The 14,183-nt window shown below is 46.9% G+C and overlaps 1 protein-coding gene across 1 annotated transcript in view; it reads left to right on the top strand.

Annotated features, from left to right (window-relative positions):
• Positions 1 to 13,205: 13,205 nt before the first annotated feature.
• Positions 13,206 to 14,183, top strand: part of DPYSL3 (dihydropyrimidinase like 3) — a 28,243-nt gene continuing 27,265 nt past the window's right edge. The window contains exon 1 of the mRNA XM_071443691.1: positions 13,206 to 13,522. Coding sequence (XP_071299792.1) covers positions 13,229 to 13,522 — 294 coding nt within the window. The 5' untranslated portion in view covers positions 13,206 to 13,228. The remainder of the gene's footprint in view (positions 13,523 to 14,183) is intronic.

Below are 14,183 nucleotides of genomic sequence, written 5' to 3'. Positions count from 1 at the left end.
CCAAATGATGCGCAACACAGTAGTTGCTCAGTGCCCAGACTAGGAGGCATTCACTTTTCTAAAAATCTCCAATAAAATTAGAAATGTATTTCAGGGAAACTGCTGGTAATGGAAGTTGGATCAGTAGGGGTGTAGAAAAGCTCCTGCATGAGCTCCTAGACTGAACACCTGCTGGAGTAGAGGAGGAGTACTTTGCCATTGGAATGAAGACACTGTCGGGTCCGGCTGTCTGTCTCTGCCCCGACACGGGTAGGGTGGTTCTTGGGTGGCACGCGATGCAAAGGACGAGTCTGGACTCTTCAGCTTTTCGGTCTTCTGATTGTTTATTATTTCTTATCTACAAAATTTTCTGTCTGCCCAACAGAGGTCTGATCTGCAAGCAGTCACAGGCACTCTCTGACCACCCACGGGGCGGTCATGTCTTTTTATACTAAAATCTACGTACACAATATTTACCTTCATTTCCCAATGCTTTTCACCCATGTTAGCAAGTGCACCTTCACCAGAAACCAATCCCCAAGTGCCAACATCATCACAGGAGATGGAGGACAAGAAGAAGAAAGAAGAAGGACGAGACACGCCCTGATCCCTCCATCTTGTCTCCATAACCCCCCTGTACCAAAAACTTTAAAGTCTGTATTTCACCCTCTAAATGTGTCTCTTTTACACCTTTTACTCTGAAGTGATTCTCTTGTCCTCAAACTCTTGTTACTTCTGTGGATGGATCAAAATCAAGCCACCAAACACTCTTGGCAACATTCCAGGATTTTCGAGACCCCCAAGGGTTCTCCTGGCATCTCTGGACATCAGGAACGATGTGCTGAGATCCCACAGACACAATGCAAGAAAACCCACATCCTGTAGAGATACAGCTCAGAATGGTAAGCCTAGGTGTTATAACATCTGTTATGTCTGATTTTGCCATCTCCTGTATACACACGGAAGCATGGCCATCCTAGGTATCCTTTTTTTGACAATAACAAGAACTCTGCACCAGATTTTCAGTCCAAAATGCTCTGGGTGTTTCTCTGGGACAGCTGCAAGGTATCTTCAGCTACAAGACAATAATATGATGGGACAATGCAAGGGAGATGCAAACTGTCCTGGGACAAGCCATGGGCAGGCCTGGTGTGAGTCTGTCCCTGGTACATGACAGTACATGTCACTACTACCCCAGGCAGGCTGTAGGGTAATCATTTGAGGCCCATGGTTGCAGCCATCCTTGAGGCATCGCTATTTTGTCTGCTATTTGCTCATAAAATACTTTGGCAAGCAAGGGACTAAGCCCTGTCCCTGGCTGTGCTTTTGCCAGAGCAGGCATGGTGAGTGCTCATGGCTAGACTGAAGTCTGACTGTGCATTGGAAGGTCTCTGGCTTGTCTCTGTAACCCCTTTGGATGGCAACAGTTTTCCATTGTTTGGGATATCATCTAAACATAGTAAAAGCCCTAAAAACTGGCAGTGGGCCCTCTGCTTTGTGTTGAAGGGGGCTAAGTCTGAACATGACCAAAATATACATTTCAAAGCCCTGTTCCTGCTTGGGCAGAGATGCATCCCATAGCTTGTGCTAAACTGACAAGAGGCCATTGTGCTACATCTGCTCCAGTGCCTGAACAGCAAGTGCCAGCCACGAACAAGCTGCTTTGCACAACAAAGAAAATCCTGTGAAAACCATTTTAGAAGCCTGAAACAGGACTGAGACTAGAGATATAATGATTTCAGTGTGTGGAACAGATGGAGACTTTAGAGTACGGAGCTACTAATCCATGGATTACAGACTCCCTAATTATAGACTAACATTTACCATTTATGAGGCACTTCTGCCAAGGGAGGGATCTTGCAGGTCAGTGCTCAACAGCTGAATGCCATTTTAGGGATAACTAGGGAAAGCATGAAGATTGGAAAATGTCACTGTACCATTTTCTTGGTCCTTTTTATCTTCAAATGCTGCATGGAGTTCTGGTCCACTGCAGATCTTGAAGCTGAAACATGCGCAGTGGGCTTGACATGCACTCAAAGGCAGGACCCCAGCTGCATGAAACAGGCTCCTCCACACCAGGCTCCCTTGGGGATGGACTGGCAGTCCCATTTCTCAGTATAAAGAGGGAGCCTCCAAAAACCAGTTACAAATCTCCAGGACCTCCAAATACAATCCTGAACATTGACCATAATACTAATCCCTGTATGGTCCCATCTTACTGAGTTCTGGCCTTGGAGAAGATGAAAACACTCTTCCCACTCCTTTGTGCCTTATTTTGTCCCAGTCAGTTACATAACAAACAATATAGTGAGATGTACAGAGCCCACAAAACTAGCACTACACTCAATTGATACCTTTGAGTCCTGGGACAAAAGAACTAAAAGCAATCAGCAACCAAGCAGGTGACCCCATTGTCATGGGCCAGACAAAGGTCATCTATTAACTAAGGTCAACAACACTTTTACTCCAGATCCCTAACCCTAATAATTCTAATCCACACGGTCAGCTTATCCCTGTGTAATTTGTTGTTTCCAGACCTAGCTACATGATAATGACTGGGAGAGAAAACAGCTTTGGCATTGATGCACCTGGAGTGCCTGGCTGGAGCCAGCAGGGCTTTGAGTCCAGAGCCATAACTGAGACCCTGTCACCAACACTGCTTCCTGTTGTACCTAAATTAATGGTAACTCTTTGGTTTACTTCTGGCCTTATACTACACCAACCTACCAGGTAAAATGCAGAAATTAACCTACAGAATTAGCCCAATGCAGAAATTAATGCTACAAATTGCCCAAATTCCCCAACTGCCTCAGACACAGGAAAACCATGCATATTTGAGCCATGTAGGGCACAATCAGAGAAACAAACCCACTCAGCAAGTGAGACAAACTCTCTCATGTGCTGGGATATCAGCTGCTGACTCAAGTGCTTTAAATGCTCTGGTCTTGAGCTGACCATTTCCTTTAACAACAAACTGTGATGAAAATGCAGTAAGGATCATCTTCAGGAAGATCCTTCTGCTATAAGGATCAGTGACTCATTAATTCTGATTTTTTTACAATAGCCATGGTTATGTGCATTCAGAGATTTGAATGGAACTGGAAGTCTTTTGTTTGTACATTCTTTGTATGTTTTCAACTGTCCCAGAAGTTAAGTCATGTTAACATGACACAAAACATACTTTATAAAAAAAGATTATTATTCTGCTTTGCATGGTCCAGGGGAAACATAATGAACTTCACTTCCTAGAGACAGATAAAGGAGGTCTGAGACCTGGCAGAAGACAGCATATTTCAACAGCAGTTTCCAAGTTAATGATCTGAACTCCTGTACAGGCATGCAGAGAACACAAGTGGATAGTTTTTAGGATTAATGGAGAGACTACACTGAAAAGAAAATGGGAAAATTACAGATTTGGAAGTGCTTAGCACACAGGAAAATCAGTGTGTTTTCATTAGTCATCTAAAATAGGTTTTTATGAATGGAAGCCAAGGAAATTCTACATAATCATTCTGACAAGTGGCACTGGATGCAGTTACATTTTAGTCCTGAGTTTGTAAGCTGTGATAGTTTCCTTAATTTAAATCCAGAGAATTATTCTAAACTACAAAAATATCATTAGTCATCAGTGTAGAATGTGTGAAACAGTTTTTCATGAGGAGAACCTGTCATGGTTTAACCCCAGCCAGCAACAAAGTACCACGCAGCCACTTGCTCACTCCTCCACCAGCAGGATGGGGAAGAAAATCAGAAGGGTAAAAGACAGAGAACTCATGGATTGAGAAAAAGATACTTTAGTAGGTAAAGCAAAAGCTGCACACACAAGCAAAACAAACCAAGGAATTAATTCCCTGTTTCCCAATGGCAGGCAGGGGTTCAGGTACCTCTAGGAGAGCAGCGCCCCATCCCACATGATTCTAAATGTCTCACCTTCCTCCTTCTTCCCCCCATGTTACATATGAGCATGGCACCATCTAGGATGGAATATTCCTTTGGTCATTTCATGTCACCTGTCCTGCCTGTGTCTCCTCCCAGCCTCCCATGCACCCCTAACTTCCTTGCCATTGTGGCTGTACAAAAAGCAGAAAAGGCTTTGGCTCTGTGTAAGTCCTGTTCAGCAATAACAAAAATGCCTCTATATCATCAACTCTATGTTCAGCAGAAATCCAAAGCATAGCCCCATACTAGCCACTGTGAAGAAAATTAACTCTGCCCCAGCTGAGACCAGCACAGAACCACAGCAGCTTAGAACCACAGGAATTCTCTCAGTCAGTGTGCTTTAGGACTTTCCTTGCCGTGTTCCCAGAAATGCTTCCTCAGTTGCAGACCGCCCACGGATGCCTGCACTGTCCCCAGCACTCCACTTGGGGTTGTTCCATAGCTGCCCTTGTTGTTAGACTCTGCCAGGAAAATCTGGTCCTTTCTTTATTGCTGTGGAAAGTGCTAGTGATACTCAAAGGAAAAATGTGAATGCATTAGAAACTATTACTAAGCAAGTTTCAATGTAAAGTACAGAAAAAATTACAGAAATGGTACACACTCCTTAACACAATTAATGCATACATATTACATGTCTATAAGACAAGCCAGAGGAGAGCAGTGGGCAGCTGTATGAGCTGTAGGTCAGACCCCCTGCAGCATTAGGAGTTCCAGAGGTGATGCTGGAAAAGCCCTCTGTGTAAACCTCTTCATCCAGAACCAACACACTCTCTCAAACCATTCTCTTGGTTTTGAATACAGATAGAAAGCATTGGTGCTAAACTTTCACTTGTGAGAATTATGAAGAGATAAGAAGAGTAAAATCAACCAAGAATATAGTAAAAACCTGCAGAAGTTTGGGCTTCTTTGTATACAAAACAGAGAACTTTTAAAGTGGCCAGTTCCCTCAAGATCCTTCTTTAAGCCCCAGGTAAGCCGGCCAGTAGTTACAATTGCTTAACTGATGGGGGCTGTGAAAAGAATTCAAGCATTCCAGCTTGGCAAGAAAGACAAACCTCTGTTTTTACATTCTCAGCACAGAAACTTCAGAAGTTACTGTGGTATCTATTACTTGGATTTTTATCAGCTAGCCTAGTCACTGAATGAAGGATTTGAATATTTTGAGGAACAGCCACTTAGTCTAAACCTGTAAGAACAAACAATGGATATGGTACCTAACACTGTTGAACCTGCACCTAACCTGCACAAATGTGTGGGTTACACACAGGTTCCCACTTCTGTATCAACGTATACATCAAAAATTATGGAAAGGTAAATCACTAACAGTGAATCAGAAGGGGCACAATGCAAAAGTAACCTGCCATGTTCTTAGCCATGTTCTATCAAGAGAAATCTCTTGCTCCATAGCGATGGAACAAGTGCAGGGAAAGGGAAAAGGATTTTAGCTTCACAGAATGTGAGTGGTTCATTTGGCAGTTATGGGTCTGAAATTCTTAGAATTATATATGCTTTTTGGATGCATAAAAGCTGCATTGCAGGTAAGGCATTAGCACATCGGGACGCAGATTGATTTCAGTCTCAGGCATTCAAAGCTTATAATAAAAGATGCAAGATTTATATGCTATCATAGGGAAATGACTAACAAGCTGCCTTTCACCTTTTCCCAATCCAAAATACCTTACTGTGATTCAAAAGTTCACAGCAATTGATGCTGATAACTCGCCTATGCTCAGGAAAGGACCAACATTAAAATGCTGCAATTTGACCTTGGGTTCCAGCCTCTCCATCAAGATAGCATCTGGCTCACTATCTGTTCTCTCTTTCATCTTCATTTTTTCATATTTACTAAAATTCATAAAGCAGTGACACTCAGCACAATGGAATTTTGTGATGCACAATTCCCTGTTAGACAGCTTGCAGTCTGATGAGTCATCTCAGCTCTTTCCACCACTGTCTGCCCAAGGTGAGGCACTCACTGTCCACTGGTTTAGAAGTAAAAAGCAGCTGAGATGAAAGAAGCAAGGCAGAAGTTAGGAAGCTAGGAAAAGCAAGGAACAAAGGTGGTTATGAGCACACAGACAAAACCTTGATCTTAATTTAATGTCTGTGCAACACAGTAATCCCATAAGGTAAGGTAAGGACTTCCCTGGGAAATAGCAATGAAAGGTAGTCTGCAACTGGCACAATCTGCTCTTCTCAACCCTTGGGTCTGTCACGGGCTGACTCTGACCTTGATGTAGCAGGCTTTATTTGGGATGAAGTCCCCCTTTTTCATGCGATTTCTTCCAGGTGTATTTGATGTAGCTGAGATTGGATTCTGGCCTTCAGACAGAGTCTTGGGTTTCACATGAGCAGCTGAAAAAGAGTTGAAGGAACAACCAATCCCAAGACTGCTTGCAAAAGAGTGGTCGTACAAAGGAGTGGAGGGCAGGCTATGTTTGGGTGATGGATTTTGGTAGTATAGAAGCCTTTTTCTTCTATACCCTGAAAAGTGGGGACTGTAAGCTTTTCCCTAGGACATACTTAGTGAGCAGCATAGATGGACATCTATTTTTACCTATTTTAACATCTGTGTGGAAGGGATAGCCCACCAGTCCTTAATGGTAGGACAGTTTAACACTGATTTCAAAGGAGAATTTGGTTGGACAGTAAATACAGACTGAACACAATTTCTAACATAACTCGATCAGCTGGAGGTATGAAAATTAAGTGAAAAATTAAGAAGTAGTCCCAGCCATGGCAAGCACAGGTTAGAGCTTCTGCATGGCATCAGTCACTCCAATTTACAGAATACAGTTTTCCTCCAAAACAGCAGCAAACAGACTGACAGGCAAGCAGACTAGGATCTTCTGTCTCAGCCTGGTTTCTGCAGTACTTCTAGAGCTACTTCTGTGCATTATCCAGGCTGTGCAGGGCCATGACAAAAAATGCACAAATGGCAGCTCTGTTTGCCTCACCAGCCTGGCAAAAGTATATTTGACTGCTTGCTTCCTCACAGTCACATGGAGCCATATAAACAAACAAGCAAACATAGTACCTTTAAATCCACTGTGATTCTACTCTGCCTACATCTAATTATTTGTTACAGGCTTGTAATCACTGGCACATAATCACTAATTATCTCTAGATACACCACCCATTTTTGCATCAGTGTGCTCCCCTGAAGCTACAGGTTGAAGGAGAGAGAGGTTGAAAGAAAGGACACTTTAGGTCTGCAATGGTTGATTAGGTCAAGTGCAACACCATGGAAACAAGGAAATCTCAGCTTAATCCTCCAACTCATTTCTGGGAGTAAAAGCAGGCACAGAGGAGAGTAGCTGGTGATCCCTAAGGTAAGCTGGAATGAGAGGTAGTCACAACAACAGATATGACTGGAAGCAAGTCAGCATTTGCCATCACAAGAGAGGCCAAACACACAGTGAGACCAGCCAAACCAGGCTTCACAGCTTAGGGAAGATGCTAGACAATGCCATACAAGAAGCAGGGAACAAACAGGATCGGGTGGAAAGAGACTGATTTTGAGATGCAGAACATGAGCTCAGAGGAAGTGGGCTGACTGCTCTTGAAGTGAATCTGGTGGCACGTGTCTGTCAGAATATCCTGGGCTTCAAACTTATATGGAATGTGTGCTTCCTTACATAAATCCATCTCATCCAGGCCCTAACAGCCCGCACCACACCAAGCCAGACAGATGTTACAGTGGCTAAAATCTCACCATTCCTGAAACTGTGATCCTGAAGGTACCTATTGACATGCAAACAACAGAAGTGTCTACAAGTTTACTTGGCTGTTCCTAGAAATCTGGCGTGACATCTCTGGGTGTGTCCATCTTAATAGAAGGTGGCTGGAGCTCACCTGATGTGCAGAACCTCCAGGGTCACCACCTTTTCCTCCTTGTTGGTTCAGGTGGGCCGAGCACACTCTAGGCAGGTTGGAATATTTGGGGTTTCATACTGATGCCAGATCTGTGCTTCTGATCCTCTTGAAAACGTTACTTATCTCTGGTGCCTTTTGTCCCAAACAACTTCGTAACTCACTCAGTTTGCATCTGACTGCAAGGCCTGCAGTGCCACGGGAGTCCTTCGGCACTGAGAAGACAGTAATCTTTCCTTGGAGGACTTGGTGAGGGAGAAGGAGAGTCTGGATTCCCCACAGAAAATTTTTCAGAACTCTTTTTCCACTATTACAATTTCTTAATATTTTGTCTAGCAACTCATTTTAGGAGGAAAAAAATACCCCATGTGTGGAAATACTGGAATTTTCCACAGGGTTTTGCTCAGCACTAAAAAAATCTGTGAGCAAAAGGATTACTGCATTTCAGAAATATTCTTGGAATAACCAAGCACAGAAGATTATAACTTCCAGCTGCTTATCAGATTTGTGGTCTCTGTTAGTATGACACATGCTGAAGTCAGGCTGTGTGTGTTGCTTGAAGTTACTCCCTCCAACAATACAATAGCATTCTGCAGTAGAAATAACCACACTATTAACCCACTCTCCCTGTGGTTTTGGCATGAAATACTGAACAAGCTTTTGACAGAGTCAAATGCTTTGGCTTTCTGACTCTGCAGTGGTTTGGCTTTGGTAAAGGATTTCAGCAAGGACAACACCCTGTGCACAGCAGTTCCCCAGGGACCAATGTGCAGAGCAGGCTGGAGGATCACAAAGGTCTGTCTCATCTTCTAACATGCCTATGTCTGAAAGTTTAGAAACTGGAGTGTGGTGATGCAGGCATCAGCCACTGGCCCTCCCCAGCTGATTGAGATAGCAGGCTCATCAGTCACCTGCCCGTCCTAAACCTGCCTTTTTTGAGTGAACAAAGAAGCCCACCCATCTCTGACCTCTGCTTCTAAATGTAAGTGGGACAATCAGATTTTCTTAACTCCTTCACTGTTTCTTCTGCATTTGTACTTAGCCTGACTTTCCCTGAGACACATGAAAGGCAGTGCCAGGGGCTGTCCTGACATTGCTGCAAGAATGATAATAGAACAACCCTGTTTATCTGTCAGCCTCCAGAAACAGGACACACTTGTAAATCACGATTGCAGAGTATGAGAAGGCAGCTCTAACTTTGCATGAAACAAGACAACTAGGACTTACTTCATCATTGCAACTTATCATGCATGTAATAAAGGGATGCAGTTTTATCAAATCCTGTAGGAATCAGAAGAAATCAGTGTTAACCTGCTACTACCACTGTCCTGCTGCTTCTCCAGCTGAACCCACAGGCATTAGAAGAAAACAAGCTACGAAAGCTGATGTGCATTTATCCTGCTCACAATGCTATGCAGTCATTACATCACATCCTTTTCGCATGCAATCAAAGATATGCTGCCTCCAGACTCACAGGAAAATCAGTGTAAGACCATTCTGTATAGAACTGACATCAAGGAAGGAAATGTCCTCACTCAGGACACAGCTCAGGCTTGTCAGCTTTGGTGAAGGAAGGGGTCAAATCCCAGCTAATGTCAACAGTCTATTTCCTTCAAATAACACAATATTCTGAGTCTAGTGAGCATTGTAGTCACAGCTATGGAGCCTGAGATGCTTCCTGGTGTAACGAGCAACTTCCAGTGACACAGGCGGCATTATGTGAACAACGTGTCACAATCTGGGACATGCTTCACTCTTTTAAACCATTTTCTATTTTAAACCATTTTTAATTTTTATTACAGATAGAATGATGTTGCACAAAGCATCTGGGAGCTGGGAAAAGGCGCAGAAGTTTGCTAGCAGAGGATGTAGAGTTTTTCCAAATAAGAAACTACCCACTGCCCTGACAAATGGAAAATAAATTAGCAAAGTCATCAGAAAATACGTATTGGAGGACAAGAGTGTCTTGGCAGTGGCAAGCAAAATGACCTAATTTGACTTCTCTGTCAAATTTGAATGATTCAGTTGGCAATTTGAATTCCTCTTCAAAGATTTAAAAGATAACCGTAAGCCTGACAGCCCCATGAAGAAAATGCTTGAGAACGTGACACGCTACGTTGTGCCTCTCACTGGGTACTCCGAGGCTCGGCGTTTAGAGCCTGCGGTTCCTGCACAGGCTCTGACCGGAACCCAGCCTGTGCTCTGGCAGCAGCCAGTGAGGACAAAGAAAACCAGCACTGGGGTTTTGAGAGCACAGAACAAGAAAATGCACACCCCAAATGGGGTGATTATGTCCCATCTTATTAACTAATCCTTTTGCAGAAAGGGATTTGCTTAAAGACCACTTCCCAGAAGGCTGCACCATTCCCCCATTCATAACCAGTGCACCTCACCTTGTAACATGACTGATTTCCATTTCTCAGTGTGCCTTAGACAGTTCTTACTCAACTAGAAAGACATGAATTAGAAGCTTGCCACTACAGAATTTCCCTTAAAATAAATGCTGCTCCCTAGATCAGAAAAGCAGCCTATTTCTATTCCTTCATGAGACAACCAGGGGTGCCCATCTGTCAGGCTCAGCTCAGATTCCTGACCCAGGAGGAACAGCACTTCTGTTTTGGGGTCAGGATGGGAACCCAGCCCTTGAGCCAAGGAAACCTTTCCAGGACTGATGGCTGGCTCTGGTGAGTCCGTGGCAGCACAAAGCACGTGAGCTCACATGCCTACCATCTCCATCCTCCCTGGGCTCAGGCAGGGGAAGCAGCCTTCCCACTGGATCCCTCCCTGATTTCTATCTTCAATCTACTTCGTACAGAGAAGCGAGAGGAGAGCTGCTTTGCCAGCAGGATTTGAGGTTGCACCACTCATGACCGTTTGCCTGACAAACATTTTTGTCCATGAGCATATAAACATGTGATTTAAAGAAGAGAACATTTACTTAACTACAGGAGGCAGACATTTTGGCACTGTATAATTAAAAGCTTTACATCTGATCCAAGGCATACATATACAGAAATATAAATAATGCCTTCTGCTGGGCTCAAAAGCAACTATGCAGTGAACACACACTGAAAACAAACTTCAATTTTCATGGTATTCTTGAACTAGTAGCCTTACAACACCTAACAAAAAAGATATTAGAAGTGAATGGCAATTTGAAAAGTATAAATCAAGAACTGTCTTTTATACAGGGAATGATTTTCATTAAAAGTCAGGTTTTAAAGCCTTCACTCCCCAGAAGAGCCCTGTACTCCTTTACTGTTGCAGATAATTTCAGTGCAACCATCTATGCAGCAAGGCACTAGGAAAGATAAACATTGGAATCAGGATTTAAATAAATATTGCTATTAAAGTACAATGCTGAAATTTTTGCATGTTTGCAGAATCAGACAAAGGCCAGGCCCTGTTCCAGAGAATTTTAACTCCCCATGAAGTTGCAGAGCTATACGGAGGTGTCCCAGCCAAAACAAGGGGTTCACTCTAACTCCACTGTGGTTAGCGCACGCAGGCCCAGGGCAGCCGGCAGTGCTGCTCCTCCCGGGAGAGGCTCACTCCTCGCATGCCATTGCTCAGCCACGAGGAGGCAGGGGCTCCGCTCGCCGTGTGAAGCGTGCCAGCCGCCGGCTCCAGCATCAGCACATCCCTCTCACGGGGGCAGAAGCTGTCTGAGAGGGGGCTTCATCCTCTGTGCAGTGGATCCCACTTGCAGCAGGAGGATTAATTCCTTTATGCTAAGGCAGTCCCTTAGGAAGGTAGAGACCTGGTGGGCAGCCACTTTGTGTGCATTTGCTTGGCCAGTACTGGTGGTCTTGCTGCTAAACATCCGTTACAGAGGAGGGGCATTTGCCAGGAGAATAGGAGTAGAAAAAACTCCGGAACAAACGTTTTCTGGCTATTTGAAGGGATACTTCCTTCTCTAGCTGCCAGCCACTGCTGCTGCCCCTGCATCTGAGATGTCACAGTGCTGGGCTCTTCTCCTGGCACATCCTGGTGAGGCGGCAGCGCGGCTCTGGTGCAGACATTACACTCATGGTGCTGAGCACCTTGAAGCCACAATGCTGGGGCAGCTGCATATTAAAGTTGACGTAAGAGCCCAAGAACTACCAAATGCAACCCTCTCTGGTGTTGCTTTAGAGAAAGTAAGGGCAGACAATGATCAGTATTTCACTGTGCTGTGTAACACAAGGCTTTTAAAGTAACTCTTCCAAGTTTACAGACACAGTCTGTTTATATTTAGTCCATCCTCTCTTCTCCTAACCCTTTAGACCTGAATAATTGTTCAGAAATTCAAGTTACTGTAGATTATTCCACTTAGATGGAGAAAAAAAATGATTCAGTTAATGACACTGGTACAAGTCCAGTTAGAAAAGCAGACTGCTTCCCAGCGTTGAAAAGGAGGGAAATGATCCCAAACCATTTCCTCCCACACAGCCTCAAGCCTCAGTCAGCCAGTGCCCCCAGACTGCCTCTCCAGGCTTAATCACAGGGTCATTTTTCTGACCCATGATGGGTCAGGCTCCATGTGGATTTTCCTTAAGAACCACCAGCCCTTGGGGGACTGGCAGAGATAATGGCACTGTTTTGTTTTTGCAGAAAAGGTTGAAAAAAACATGACTGACAATATCTCATAACACAAAAATGTGGTGTGAGAAATCACTTGACAGTATGTCGAGCCCAGGTACCATGCACACTTGTTCTAGATAAAGAAATGAGCACTTAACAAAACGATTTTAGTCAAAGCTCCAGTTTTGGGGCTCACGATCGATTTCACAGGTTACTACTGTTACACAGCTATTAGCATTTGTAAGACCCAGTCTTGGCTGTCTGTCTGCTCTTCGGGCCTCCAGTACTTTTGAAATGAAGTCGCAATGGAGCTCTCCAAGCAACACCTTGAAGTAGCCAAGACACGGAGCTTGTTTGTGCAGTCAGTCAGGAGCAGCCGTGGTCGCGTTTGGGAGCAGCGAAGCCTTTGTGCAGGGGACATTGCCTCCGTCCGGCTGTCGCGTCCGCCTACCCGCAGTGGGTCTGCAGGAACCACGGCCCGAGCAGAGCGAGGTACGGCGCCGGGCTTGCGAGCGAACGCTGGTTTGCGGGCTGCACCGCGTACCGGCGGCGGAAAACCGACACGCGGCTGTCGGGGCCGCTGCCGGTGCGCCCGGGCACAGCCCGTCTGCCAAGCGCCCCGCACGGTCAGAGGCGAGGCGCTCCCGTGCTCCGCTCCGTCCTCACGGCTGGAGCGTCCCAGGAGGGCGGCCGGCGGCAGCTCCGCACAGCAACGGCCGGCCCGAGGCACACCGGAGCAGCCGACCCCGGTTCCGACCGAGCACCACCCACCCGGGTCCCGCCGCCCCTCAGCCTCCCGTCGGGTCTGCCCCGCCCTGCGGCCCAGTCCCGCCCCATCCCGCCCCGTCCGTCCCGTCCTGGCGGCGCGGCGGGGATGGCGGCGGACGGGCGGCGCGACGACGAGGAGCTGCCGGTGTACCTGGCGCGGCCCGGCTCGGCGGCGGCGCCTCGTCCGAAGCGCGGGGGCCTGTTCTGCAACGTCGAGGGCGCCTTCGAGAGCAAGACCCTCGACTTCGGGGCACTGCGCGTTGGGCAGCGCCGCGCCCCACCGCCGACCGGCCCCGACCCTCCGCCCGGCGCGGCCCCCGTTCCCGGTCAGACCGCTGGCGGCCTCCGCGCCACCTCCGGTGAAGAGCGGCTCCAGGACCCAGCCGCCGCGGACGACAGGGTAGGGCCGGCGGCGCGGCGGGGCCGGGCCGGGGCCGGGACAGCGGGCGCGGGCCCCGGGGCGGGGTCTCGGGGGGCGGTGTGGGGCCGCGGGTGGGTCCGGCCGCCGCTCGCCCCCCTCCGGGCGCCGGCCCTGGAGGAGCCGCTGGTGGTGCTGCGGTGGCTCCTCCGCCCCGGCCGGCCGCAGCTCCCCCGCCGCCCCCGCGGCAAGGCGCCGTCGCGGCCGTCCCCGGTGCGCGGAGCTCCGCCCGCCGAGCGGGATGTCGGCGGTCTCGCCGCGGCACCGGCACAGTCGGAGTCGCTGGCTCGGTTTGCTGCAGGAACTCTTTTATACTTTTATGAAAGAATAGCTACTCCCGCGGCACCGAACATGGAAGAAAAACAAAAACAGCGGGGATTTTGGAGCTGCTACTTCAAACCAGGCAGATCCTTACCTCTCATGGACACAAACTAGAAGTACCACACCAGCGTGGGGGGGGGCTGCACATTGATCTGGAACGGACAGCGTTGAAGGTATCACTAGGCACAAAGTTTCTCAATTTACACCAAAGTGAAAGTGATAAATTAATCCATGCGGCTCCACGGTGTAGTCCTCCTGCTGGAGGGTGAGATGGCTTGCTGTGCTGGTTCTGGTCCTATTTGCACTAGCAGTTGGGCAAGAA

This window comes from Agelaius tricolor, unplaced genomic scaffold (assembly GCF_023055355.1).
Source record: "Agelaius tricolor isolate 1412-34295 unplaced genomic scaffold, bAgeTri1.0.p SCAF_18, whole genome shotgun sequence".
Classification (NCBI taxonomy): domain Eukaryota; kingdom Metazoa; phylum Chordata; class Aves; order Passeriformes; family Icteridae; genus Agelaius; species Agelaius tricolor.
This window is presented reverse-complemented; position numbering and strand designations above follow the sequence as displayed.